At 37.6% G+C, this 14,452-nt stretch overlaps 1 protein-coding gene across 1 annotated transcript; it reads left to right on the top strand.

Moving 5' to 3' along the window:
- The first annotated feature begins 12,104 nt into the window (after nucleotides 1-12,104).
- On the top strand, nucleotides 12,105-13,127 carry LOC113737610 (BURP domain-containing protein 16-like). The gene has a single exon (XM_027264811.1). The coding sequence runs from the start codon at nucleotides 12,105-12,107 to the stop codon at nucleotides 13,125-13,127; it is 1,023 nt and encodes a 340-aa protein (XP_027120612.1).
- The last annotated feature ends 1,325 nt before the right edge of the window (nucleotides 13,128-14,452 follow it).

Here is a 14,452-nt window from a genome sequence, read left to right as displayed (position 1 = left end):
CCATTGTTTGATTTATTGTCATTCAAAATAGTGCAAATAAGAAAAATTAACTACAATGAACGCCTAGCTTTCCAAGGGAGAGAAAGAGAGAGAGTGTGTGTGTGTGTGTGTGTTCCAATTTTTTTGAAATTGAATGGGCAGTGGACTCCAAAGTACATACCATAATGAAAAGAAAAGGAAAAAGAAAACCCATAATTTTAAAGGGTCTATTGCAATGTGTTTACGTGTCAATACAAGTTGAAGGGTTGGATTAATATACGTCTAACTTTTTTTAAGGTACACCCAATTTTAAGTACATACCACCTTAATTCGTTGGATAGAGTTCACACTAGAACTTTAAGTTTCTAGGACAATTGATCCAGCTTTTAAGCTTTTATGGATCAAGAAAAGAGTCGATTAAGGAATCTAACGGTCGCCTGATAGGTATCGAGCCTATATAATAATAAATAACTACTCGAAAAAAAATATAATTTTTGTATATAGTGGTGAGTAGGGTCGAATTCACAAGAACTGTGGATAATTTGTTTCTTCTAGAGTTTAGAATATGGGGGGGGGGTTTATAAAAATATGAATAATTGTCAAATAAAAAAGCCTAACTAATAATTTACTAAAAATGAAATAATAATAAATAAACTCTAGTCAAGAAATAATTTCGGAGATGGTTCACTCAATTGATCATGGATGCAATAATAATTTCATTCACTCACTGATAAAGAAGTTATAATTGCCAAACAAGTTATGACAATCAACTTCTCCATATTGTATCGGTGATCAAGGTACGACCGTTAATCACTTCCCTAATCAAGAAATAATCTTAGGTACGATCATAGAGTTCAACTTTCTAATTGTCTTAAGAATTAGATAAGTTCTGTTCTAACCAAATAACACGCTATGAGGATTATTTTAAGTTAGTACATACAATCCTCTGACACAAATCCAATCATGTCAGTTATCACTAATTTAAAGTAATTAAACAATTACGGATTTAACTGTCCTAACCGGTTTAGGTTATTAGATTAATTAAATATCGAGCTTCCTTGATATTTAAACAAAATAATAACCATAAGAAATTAAATCAGAGAACATACAAATACCAATAAATAAAAGAAATAAAAATAATAAATTCAATCTCACAATTTTAGATAAACCACATCCTCCATTGTTTCTTGACTAGAAAAGAAAATAGTTACCCTCCATTGAGAGTAACCCACGCAATTCCATTGGTGTGAATTGCATGAAGTTCCACGATGAAAAGAATAAAGCAAAGGAAAAGAAAAACGAAAAGGGAGCCAAGCGGCCCTTGGTTGTGACTACTCACAATTCGAATGTCTATTGTAATCCTTGTTCGATTTCCTATCAAGTCCTAATACTTCGGCCGTCCTTTGGCCAATCAAAAATAGAATTCTAATTGCAAAAGGAAACTTCTCAAACTAATGCTTATTGTTCCCTAATAAAATATCTAAGAAAAATGATAATTTCCTAATTTTTTGCCAATAATCCACGTAGACTCCATCTTGAATTGGAAAACTCTTGAAAAATCACCTCTTTTATCACTTTTTGCTCCACCTTCCTACAATTAGCACCAAATATCAAATATAAGTAGAATCTATCAATTAATACAATATTAGCTAGAATAAAAGGGAAAATAATCATAAATTGAATGACAATTTTACACTCTATCATCACCTCACCAATGTTCCTACAAATTAAGTTGGATATTTGGGACAAATTTTTATTTATTCCACTGAACTACTTTCTTGAAGAGGAGTATAGCGAAATGTCAAAATCTATTGAAGTGGCACCTCGCACGACCATGATTTCCGTCTCTTCTAACTGATGATGTGAATGCAATGAGCCATATGATCAGTTTTAAGAGTTTGATGCATTAATTGGAGTGAAAAATAGTTCAGTTAAGTGAATTTTGATATATATGGGGACCTCTGATGCACTTTATCCTAACGTTTGATGCTTTAACTGGAGCAAAAAAAATTTCAATGAACTAAGTGAAATTTTGATATAATTTAGTGACCTTTGATGCACTTTATCCTTACTTTTTTACCTAAATTTAATTTTGCATAGTATTCACCAGCAAACCATTAGGCGGCCGTTATGCGCTCTGGCCATCAATCAGCACACCATTTATTAAATTTTTTGGGTTAATTTAAAATTGCAACTTGTCAATGTGAAGTTAGAGTTTTGGCCAGTACATGGGCTGTTTTCTTCTTCTTTTTTTTTTTAATTGGTGCTGGCATGCTGATTTTAACAAGTGGGACAATCACTATTCTATACAATGAATGCACTCTTTGGTAACAGATAATTGCTTGGATTCTCAGTTTTTACAATTTGTTTTATTGCTATATTTATTGATAATAAAATTGCAAGGAAGCAAAATTTAGTGAATCCAATACGATGTCTATGAAATAAAAATAGGTGAAGCACTTACAGTGGACGATAATTATGGTAGCATGACAAGATAAATAATTCTTTAAGAAGCAAGTGATGTGAAAAAATGAATATCCATTCTATAGATGTTAGCATGACAAGATAAATTTTTATTTATTGCACCAAACTACACTTTAGTGTAGTGTAGGGCAGAATAACAGGCATGCACATGCTTGTCTATGTTAAAATTTCTACTCAACTTGTATGTGTCTCAATATGTTTGGAATTCAATAACGCGCGATCTGCTCTATTGTACTGTTATTTTACAACATGAGGACAAATTTGTTAGACAGATCGTATTTGTGACAAAAGAAGGTGAGTATGCAATGTTTTGAAAGCACCTTTTGAAGAAAAAAATTGAAAATGAAGGTACGAAATAGATAGAAATTAAGCAAACCAAAGGTAAAAATATACATGTAAAAGAGTTATAATTTAGTAATCATAGAGCTACAGTTTATCATTTTTTTGCTCTTTTTTATCGACATGATATTTCTAGTCTACTGTTACTTCTATTAATCATTGCAAACAAACACAAGCTTTAGACAACTTTTTTTTTTAAAAAAATTTAATATTAAATCAATTGGTGCGCTTATAGAAACAATTAGTTGTACCAAAATTGCATAACGTTTATGTTAATAATAGGGATAATTGCAGAAACCTCCCCTGAGGTTTCTGACACTTGCACTGACCTCCCCTCTAGGTTTAAAAATGGCATTTAGCACCCCTGAACAGAAACAATTCGTTGCAGAAACCTCCCCTGAGGCTTGATGTCCCATTAAAAAATTATTTGTAGAAGTGAGATAAGAAATTTCTTCCAATTTTGCCCTGATCTTATTTGACAATTAGTATTAACAAGGGAGGGGCATAGGCATTAAGGATCAAGCAAGTTCAAGGGGTATAAATGCAACATATTTTCCATTCCAATATCTAACTTGGTTTGATGAGTGTTTCGGAATTAAATGCAATTAAATTTCAAATTTACCCCTGACATAACAATTCTTATAAAACAAAAGAATTACACATACGACAAATTAACATCTCCATAATTGTAACTACAATAGTTATTAACTTTTTTGATAAAATATAAGAAAATCATAAACCATAACAAAAATTAATACTAGAAAATAAATATAATGGTTGTATTAATAAGGAATAAATTCCCAAAAAGAGAGAGTTTTTAAACTAACTTTCTAAAGGGTGGCGATTTTTGAGTCTTTTCTCAAAGGGTGAAAAACGCATCGAAGGAATGTGTTCTTCCAAATAAAAATGCAACTTTCAAATACGTTATTTTAATTTTCATAAATTTGTTTAAATATGAAAAATTGATTAAATAACGCATAACATACCAGCTCTTTATAGGAAACTGGCAGGTTTTGTAGTATGTTTTATACCAACTCTTTATAGAAAACATACCAGCTCTTTATGGAAAAATTGGTTAAATAGCACCCAAAGGAAAACTAGTATGTTTTGTATTTAACATAAATTAAATATGTGAAAGTTAAAAAAAAAATTTGCCCATAACATACCAGCTCTTTATGGGAAATTGGCAGGTTTTATATTTAATGCACAATTTAAACAATTTCGTTGGCCTGTGGAGCTAATTAACCAATTAGCGCATTAAGTAATTAGTTAATTAGACAAACAGAAATTAGTTAATTAGTTAATTAATTAATTAGATAATTAGTTAGTTAATTAGTTAATTAATTAATTAGATAATTAGTTAGTTAATTAGTTAAGCAGTTAATTAGATAATTAGTTAGTTAATTAGTTTAACATGCAAAGAGTTTGTTAGTTTCAGACAGACAACAGCTTTAGTTAATCAGTTAATTAGATAAATAGAAATTAGTTAATTAGTTAATTAATTAATTAGATAATTACATAAATAGAAATTAGTTAATTAATTAATTACATAATTACATAAATAGAAATTAGTTAATTAGATAATTAGTTAGTTAATTAGTTAAGCAGTTAATTAGTTTATTAGTTTAACATGCAAATAGTTTGTTAGTTTCGGACATACAACAGCTTTAGTTAATTAGTTAATTAGATAAACAGAAATTAGTTAATTAGTTAATTAATTAATTAGTTAATTAGTTAATTAGATAATTAGTTAATTAGTTTAACTATGCTGAAATAGTTTGATTAGTTAATTAGATAAATAGAAATTAGTTAATTAGTTAATTAGTTAATTAGTTAATTAATTTAACTATGCGGAAATAGTTTGATTAGTTTAATTTGTTTAACAAATTAAACGTTGGTTTTGATGAAAGTACTCAGACCTTTCATCTGGTAAAGTCAAATACAATTGGGGGTACTCTAGTAAATTCACACACTTTTACCTTTTAAATTGGCTCCAACTTTTTCTAGGGGAGGTTAATGCTATTTCAAAATTGACAGGGGAGGTCAGTGCAAATGTCAGAAATCTCAGGGGAGGTTTCTGCAATTTTCCCTTAATAATATTGCAATCCTTGATCAAAGGTCCTGACTCCGTCATTAATTTCAATATTACTTTTGTTAGCCTTAAAGTCTCAAATGAAGTGAAGGACTTCAGGTGTATGCTTTTAAAGATTCATTGTGGCAAAAAAAAAAATTCATCTAACAGTTGGAGTGCTAAAGTATACAAATTTGGAATTTAAGGGACAAATATATTTTTTCCCCAAAATGAGATAAAAGAGAAAAGCTGAGTTTCTCTACTATCTCTCCGCCTAACAAAAGTTGGTGGATATCAGTTTGGATAACTGACAAACATCGCTTTTTTGGAAAACACAACTTTTAATTTTAAAATTGTATGGGGCCAAAAATAAGTTCCTTTAAACCTAAGGGGCGCTAACCCAGCTGCCCTTCTTGTACCTTTTACTGTTTGGTGGCTCCGATAAGTTTTTTTTTTTTTTGGAATAGTATTTTTATTTATTTTATAAAAATTTGGCAGAGTTTCCCCATAAAATGGATGAAACTCCCTGTCAACAAACCCAAATTCAAGAAAATAACCACAAGATAGTTATATACTGCATCTAATGCTATTGCCTTTATTCTGTCGAATAGATGCCACTCCTATCCTATAAAGATGGAAAGCCCCTCTCGGTTGCTGACGTAAAGATGCAGCTACCAAATAAATGTCCTCCTGGTTTTGCGTATTACCAACTTCAACTCAATCTATCATTGTCCCAGACACCGTGTACGAAACGAAGGAAGCCCTAAACGATCCAATCTAATAGCCCCCCTGACCAATTGAGGCAAGTCCGAAAATCTATTAAACACATGTCCTGCGCTAGAGTCAGCACCAAAATTTGCCAGACGATCTGCCGGTGCGTTTGCCTCCCTATAGCAGTGTGTGATCAATTGGAAATACTGCTTGAACATCATCAACTCATCCAGATCTCTCTGCAGACGCCAAGGACAAGCACTAGTTCCTTGAACAATCTAAACCAGGGTGAGAGAGTCCGCCTCTAAGTTTAACTCCAAGCACCCTCGAGCCACACAAAGTCTAACGCCCCATAGCAACGCTCGAAGTTCCGCCTGCATGCTGGTTATGACTCCGAAGTGCTCCGCGTAGCTGAACAAAAAATTTCCTCGACTATCCCGCACAAGCCCACCACCCCACTCCTTCCTGGGTTCCCTCGAGAGCATCCATCTAAATTCAACTTATATCCTTCTCGCGGAATTACCCAGTAAACTGGCTTAATAACCATCCGCCTTTGATGACTACCCAACTTGCGAAGCATCCCTTCCCATGTGGGGGCAGAACATTGTACCCCCAGGAACCGTGACTGAAGGAAATCATGCTGAAGCTGGATAATCCGATTCACCGTAACCCCGACCCTTATCTTCCGACCTTCAAACACACCCTCATTCCTAGCCTTCCACAAAACCCAGTATACCACCGAAGGAAGTATATTCTGCACAAACTTTACATAAACATTAGTCCCTCTCCTTAACTAGCAAGACCACACCATGTGACACACTGTATGTATCCCACTAAACTCACCAGCAGTATTCTCGAAATGACGCTGGACCAATCGTGCCCTCTCGCCTGAGCAAAACACATGATTCAAGTCCTCCTCCTGGGGGTTCTGACAACACCAGCATCTAGACGGGCCAGAAACCCCAAATCTCTGTAGGCGATCCATAAGAGGAAGCCTCCCTTGTAGTAATCTCAGCATAAAGAAAGAAACCTTGACTGGAAGACCCTGCTGCCATATACGGCCAAAGAGCCAAGAGCTGCTACCGGAATGACGGATCAGTGAGTAAGCCGATGCAGTGGAAAAGACGTCCGAGTTCGTAAGCGCCCACACCATTCTATCATTGCCCCTACCGGGAGGAGGGTCAAGCTCCAAAACCTGCTTGACCAATTCTCCATCCAAGAATTGACGGAGCATTTCCACATTCCAGGCCCTTCGATCGACAAAATCAGCCACCGAATGATCATGGAAGACCTCCACCTTGTCGCAAAGTGCACCTGACCCCATCCAATTGTCATGCCAAAAATCCAATGCACCCTCACGAATTACCCAGGTAATATTGTTCTCCCCAAAATGCTGTATCGTGACCATCCTCCGCCAAGCCTAGGATCCCCGATGCCCAATATTAGCAAGACAAGGGTGCTATCTTGCACAGTACTTCTGGGACATCAACGCTGCCCATAGCGATTGTTGTTGCCGAAATTTCCACCAGAGTTTAATGGAGAATGAGTCGTAGACCTGCTTTAACCCCTGCAGACCCACTCCTCCTTCAACCCCTGCAGACCCACTCCTCCTTCATCCCTCGGCCGTCACAAATCTGCCCAACGCATCCAATGGAACTTGCCCCCCGAATCAGAATACCCCCATAAGAACTTGGCAAACAATTTCTCCAGTGCCACCAACAGCCCCTTTGGAGAAGACGCGGCTGCCAGCAAATGAACTGGCATAGAGGCTAGCACGCTCTGAATCAACACCACCTGCCCCCTGGCGACAAAATCTAGTTCTTCCAAGATAGAATCCGGGTCGCCACTGCATTGGATGTATCCGCATAGTAAACCTTCTTGCTCCTTCCAGCATACAAGAGGCAACCAAGGTACCTTATCGGAAAAGCCCATCTATTATACCCCAGTACCTGGCTAACAACCACTACCCTTTGAGAGGGAGCCGTGGATGAGTAAGGAAACAACTCTTCTGAGGGTTGAGCTGCTGACCTGAAGCCACACTATAATCCTGCAGAACCCGTTTGATCAATCGTAGGGATCACCTGCCCCCACTTGAAAAGATAATCACGTCATCGGCGAATGCCAAATACGTAACTATAGGACACCGAGGAGGTACTCTAAATGGGGTAAAGCCTCTCTGTGTATGTAGCGCATTGAGGGCTCGAGACAACACCTCAACTCCAATAACGAATAAGGTCGGTGAAATGGGATCTCCTTGCGGTAAACCCCGTGACGACCTGAAAAAGCCATGTGGAACACCATTAACCAATACCAAGAACCACACATTCGATATTAAGCGCCAGATCATGTCTATCCAGGTTTCACTGAACCCGAAATGCCGCATCACCTATAGGAGAAAGGGCCATGAGACTCGATCATAAGCCTTCATCATATCTAACTTGATGACCACGTTGCCACCCCGATTTGATTTCCCGATATCCGCTACTATCTCCTGAGCTAACAAGAAATTATCTGTAATCTGCCTCCCTTGGACAAACCCGCTTTACTGTGGAGAAATAATCTGGGGTAATATCGTCGCCAACCTTGTCGATAACAGCTTGGAGATGATTTTGTTAGTAAAGTTGCATAGACTGATCGGCCGAAACTGCGTGAAATCTTGAGGATTCTCCACCTTGGGCAACAACACAATCAAGGTAGCCGTGATACTCCTAGGTAACTCAGCCCCACAGAAAAAACTGATGATAGCTCGGTATATATCCGATGCCACCACCTCCCAAGCAAAAGTAAAGAATTTCCCTGTAAACCCGTTCCTCTCCCCATCCATAGCAAAGACTATGTTTTTAACTTCTGTAAGAGATGGAACGTCCGTTAACCATGAGTTGTCCTGTTCCGTTACCAATTTCGGTATTACCTCCAGACTAGTATGGGAGGGTAGGCCTCCCTCTGCCGTGAACAGCTCCTGAAAGAATCCCACCGCTACCTTCCCAATCTGGGACTCCTCTTCGATCCACTCTCCAGCGGCACCCCTAACTCGATGACTCACCACCCTACGTCTCTTTTCCGTAACCAAAGAGTGGAAGTATTTGGTGTTCCTATCTCCGTCCAAAAGCCACTTAACCCGCGCCTTTTGTTTCCAAAAACCTTCCTCAACTACAAGCGCACGTCTCAACCGAGCCCGAGCATGATGTAACTCGCTCCGTCGTTGCTCTGTAAGATCCAGGTCGTACTCCGTCTCAGCCTCGGCTACCACACGCTCTGCATTACGGCCCCCTCAAAAATATCCCCGAATGTCGTCCTAGACCATTGCTTAAGGGTATTTTTAACATTCCTCAACCTCGAGGCCAATACTTGCAAAGGAGAGCCATTGACTGGCTGAGCCCAACAATCCTTGATAACCCCCAGTAAACCAGGATGAGTGGTCCAGATGTTTAAGAAACGAAACGGCTTGGGCTTGTTGTCTAGCCTAGTAGCCACCGACAGCAACAGAGGAGCATGATCCGACGGGTCACGGCCTAAATGTTGCACCATGACTTGGAACGGAAGCTCCAAAGAGCACCCACACAGAAGTAATCAATCCAAACGCTTCCAGATCCGCGCTGTTCCGGATCGATTATTACACCAGGTATACCTTGACCCAGAGAATCCCGCATCACTGACTCTAGCCACTGCCATGAAATTCAAAAAGTCTAACCCCTCAAACTGTCTAAATGGCAAACCACCCCTCTTCTCCTCGGTCTTTGTGACCACATTGAAATCTCCTACCAAAAACCACGGGTTCAAAGCAGGTTTATCCTTCAAAAGTGCACTTCACAAATCCTCCCTTTCCTGTTCCCTACACTTCGCATGTATACAAGACAGAATAATGGAGTCTTGGAAAAGATGAGATTGCACTCTAATAGTTAAATGTTGGGGAGTCTCCCCGGCAGTCTGACACGTAAACAACAACCGGTAGAAAACCCAATAGAACCCCAATGATTGGACATGCAACAATCCATCCCCAATTTAATTCTAATATCAGTGATCGACTCCACCCTCAACTTAGGTTCAACAACAATCACCAATTGAAGATCGTACACTTTAATAAGTTTCCTTAACCGTCTTAAGTTAGGAGCACGAGCTACCCTTCTTATATTCCAAAAAAGTAACTTAATCATCAGAAAGGACAGAAAAAGAATTTGTTGAAGAACTAACCATGGAGCGTAGTGTTCTATCTAACGGAAGGCCAGCCCGGAGACCACGCGACCTTACATCCATTCTCTCCTTACGAACCACTTCTTCTTGTTCCAGGGTATCAGAAACAGCCCCCGTGTCTATATGCCCCGTCTCCAGTGGTGACACCTCCCTTCGGACACGATCTCCTCTCCTAGGGGAGAGGTTACCCACTCTTCGTTGAGTGTCCTGTATGTCTTCCACTTCCCCCTCAGCAGAACGCACGACCACCCTCGCGGGCAACCCACTCTCCGCAGCCTCAAAAGCTTCCCCTCCTCCCTCATGTCGCAGCACCACCTCAATACCTTCGATTGCCACCATCCCACAGTCCGCCTCTGTCTTCCTCTCTTGCTCCACTGGAGTAGCAACAGAGGTCTGCCGCACCTAGTCCCCTTGCTCAATCCCTGCTCGCTGCCCGTGAGACGCACCGCCTAGTGATTGACCTTGATCATCGTTGCCAGCCATAGCCCCCGTAACTTCTCCCTTTGCTCCATCAACCGCTGCTGCCTCTTGCAGCAACACTGATGGCAATTCCCCATTACCCTCTGCAGGCCCATCAGGCTTGTCTGTATTCGCCGTCTCTACCAAACGGAGTTGTCTTGTTCCAGTATTCTTGGCATGATAAGTGCCAAGAGAAACCAGTCTTTCTTTGACGCCACTTAGAAGCATTGGCCACTTGTCTTCTGATGTCATCTGCTCAGTGCGAACTGAAAATTTTGGCAACTTGCATCAATACATGCATTTGGCCATTGGCGTGCTGGTTAAAGACCACAGGGTTAGGGGCAGCCGCCTTAAAAGTTTCTGAAATCTTAGAGTTCTCCATAGTTGTATCATCTTGGCCCTCAAATATTATTCAGTGGTTCTTTTTTTTTTATTTTCTTTAATTTTTTTTATAAAAGTATCCTATACTAAACTAATAATTAGTTTCCTTATAGAAGAATACCAATACTTATATAATTTTAGTATACAATTAGTATTACTTTTAAATAACAATTAAGGAAACATCAATTTTTCTTTTAAGCAAGTGATGTATAACAAACAACCAATTGCCATTTGGGCTATTGGCTATCTTTTAAGGTTTGGTGGGATGGAATTCAAACCTTATTGTTCACCACTTGTCACAATATGTGGCTTGTCATTTTAAGTGGTTTAAATTCATACGGGTACGTAGTGCACTCGTTTGATCTAACAGTGGTTCAGCCAAAAAAAAAAGTGATGCATAACAATCCAGCTTTTAGTTTCCTTGATTATTACATCTTTAATATAGTAACTAAGGGAGCACACTATATATGTAATGGGAAATCAAATAAATATAAAAGAAAAATTAACTATCATACAAAATCAAGAATTTTCGAGGATATAGTTTTGAATGGCTGGCATTGATAATAAATAGAATAGTATATAGTTTAATTGTCACATTTTGCTTCATACTTGTTCTTTATTATTAAAAGAATCTTATTCTTTACCATCGTTTACTGAACTTTCTGGCCCTTTCGCAAACTAAAATCCTGGATCCGTCAATAATTCAATGAATCCATTCTTTCTAAGTATGGGTTTTTGGGTTTATCAATTCTCCATTTTTTGGCTTTATTTTCATCTCTAAATAATCCAAATAAGCTGAACTTACAATAAAGAATATTTGCCTCTACCAAAAACAAAATAATATGCTCCAATTGGTTATGAAATGGAATGAGCAATGCACACAAAAGTGAACTATACTAGACATCTAATTCTAAAACTTGGATAATCAAACTTACCAAAATATGACCCATAATTTAGGACGCTATTGTAGTACTTGTTTATACAGGTCAGTACATCTCACTGGGCAGAATTAAGACAGTGCATCTACACATCTAGATGCATACCAAGGAGCTGTACTTACTTTACCTTGAAATTGAGTCCAAACCTTGAAATTGACTTGCTTAGTTATGAACGCTAACCACACGAGGACATGAATAAACTTTAAAAAAACCACCAACCTGTACCAACATCATTCGCTATCTCCCTTTGCAATGATGTCGATTGTAGACATTGCAATTCTCGAGTCTTTGGGTCAAGATCAATAACCAACTTGATGTTATCCTTCAAATATTCTAGTATTATTTCTGAAAACCACTTAATACCAGGAATTTAATAGTTATTGTTACTACTTGGAGCACGTACATCACAAATTATTAATCTAGATAATGAAGGAAAAACGAATCTATGCTCAACTATAACTACATGACATGCACAAGCCATATTCCTCACCCCTTTAGTGCCCTGCACCCAACTAACAGACTGTGCCTAATCTCCAGATAGAGAAACAATAATGTCTAAGCTAAGCTTTGCTACTGTTCTCTTTGTCATTGCCTTCATGCTTCCTGCATTTATTACTATTGGCAAGGGCACTCCTGCACCTTCAGTTTCATTTACAGCCTCAAATCAACTCAAGTATTGGTCTCTGAATGTTAAAAACAACATGCCTCCAGCTATCTTGTCTAAATTATCTCCCCTCAATGAAGATGATAGTGAGTTTTTCACGTCACTAGTATCCAAGCAATCTTTCCAGTCAAATTCCAAGTTTTGCAGTCTTGCCAATCTGGCTTGTTACTCAGAACTAGACAGCATAAAACCGTTAAGTCGAGCTTATGGATACATAAACGACCCATCTTTCTTTGTCCAAAAAGTCGACCCTTTTTCCTTTTTCAGAATGTCAGTTCTTAGACAAGGAAATAGAGTCCACCTTTCGAATTTGGGAGATCAATTTCCTCAACGTGCATTTCTTCCTTCTCAAATTGCATCCAAAATTTCTCTAGTAGAAAATAATTTGCAAAAGATTTTTCCTCAATCTTTTATTAACCCCAATACAAAAGGCAACATTGAAACCACTCTTCTTTATTGCAATGCTGTAGCTTTGAAAGGAGAGATCAAAAGTTGCCCAAAATCCTTAGAAGACATGATTGAATTCTCAAAAACTACTTTAGGTACTAAAAAGCTGGTTGCACTTACTTCCAAAAGCACAAAGGGCTCTGGTGAAATGCTTACGATTGGAAATATTAAACAGCTTAATGCAAAAAGGGTTGTGTCATGTCACGAGGTATATCTTCCTTTTGCGACTTATTTTTGCCACATGGTCTCCTCAACTCAACTCTATGCAGTTGATGTTGTTAAGCCTGAAACAAAAGTACCAGTTAATACAGTTCTTGCGATATGCCATATGGACACTTCATCATGGCCAACAAATCATCCGGCATTTGAGATACTTAAAGCCACCCCTGGCAAAGGCGAAGCATGCCATTGGATAACAAAAACGGGTCTTCTTTGGGTTGGTACTGGAGAGAGGCTAGTGTAGAGCCAAATGGTAAACTTGTATAAGCCTCTGTGCTTTGAAATTTCTATTAGCTTGTTTTTGCTTTAGTTTGTCGTTGGAAATGAATAAATGCGTGAAGCATTGGGTTGTTGTTTACCACAAAAGTTTAACGTTGGTGATTTTCATGATTTTTCATACACAAACAAGTTGTAGATTGCAATCCATATCCCAAATAGAGTGGTACCTTGTGCTCATACTTGTATGCTTAAGGATTTTCCAATTTTGACATTGTGCTTTTTTCTCCACGATTATGAAGAAATCTTTCCAGTGTAATTCCAAGTTTTGCAGCATTGTAAATGCGGCTTGCTACACATACTAAAAAGTTTAAAGCCCTTAAACCAAGCTTAAGTAATCCATTTCTACTTACTGTCCAAAAAGTCGACCCAAATTTTATTCTAGTTTTCAGATAACGAAATAGAGTTCACCTTTCAAATTTGGAAGATTATTGGTTACTCTGACTTCAAAAGCGCTTATTACTGAAAATACTAAGAAGATTATTGCCGACAAAATTGGGTCACGTGATGAATTATTCCTGTTTTGACTTATTTTTTTTGTCATATACACTCCTTGACTGAAATCTATGCAGTTGGTACATTTAAGTGGCGTTTGGATTTCAGAATAGAAAATTGGAATAAATCTCATAATTATTATTTGGATTACTCTATCGAAATCAGGATTTTGAAATCATATCTAAAAAGTTAGAATTCATCAATTCCCTAGTAACTTGGAGGGTTTTGGATAAAACCCAAATCTGATTCCATTTGGAAATGGGGCCTGTCCAACCACCCATTAAAAAAATTAAAAAATAATTATATACATATATAATTATGTATATAATATATATTATATACATGGGAATTATTTTGGATGCATCATTTTGGTGCTCGTATCATCTACCAATTGAAATGCTTAAAGTCTACCTGGCCTAGGCAAGGGTGAAACATGCGAGTGGAGACATGGTTCCTAACTAAAGTTGTTTGTGCTGAAATTTTAACCAAACTTGTTTGTGTTCTAATCTACTAACAACAATTAAATTGATGCGTGATGTATATCAAAACAGAATGTATGTGTCAAATTGTAGTATGCATATTTACGAATCAGTAAATAACTAGCTGATTATTTTGTAACTCAACATCAGAATTAGGTTGACATTTTTTTTGTATAAATGAAAGGTTTTGAATTCAAAATCTCCAATTTACAATCCCTTATATCTTATCAATCAACTCAATCCTTCCTTTGAATCAACTTCATATTAATCAAGGGCGTAGAGAAAAAAGCAAAAAGAAAAAATTCCTTCATTATTAGAA

Source organism: Coffea arabica, chromosome 3e (genome assembly GCF_036785885.1).
Source record: "Coffea arabica cultivar ET-39 chromosome 3e, Coffea Arabica ET-39 HiFi, whole genome shotgun sequence".
In the NCBI taxonomy this organism is placed as follows: domain Eukaryota; kingdom Viridiplantae; phylum Streptophyta; class Magnoliopsida; order Gentianales; family Rubiaceae; genus Coffea; species Coffea arabica.
The sequence above is the reverse complement of the archived record's forward strand: the minus strand, read 5'-3'. Positions and strand labels throughout refer to the sequence as shown.

Excerpts from the sequence above, each read along its gene's own strand:
- LOC113737610 (XM_027264811.1), top strand. The coding sequence starts at position 12,105 with ATGTCTAAGCTAAGCTTTGCTACTGTTCTCTTTGTCATTGCCTTCATG.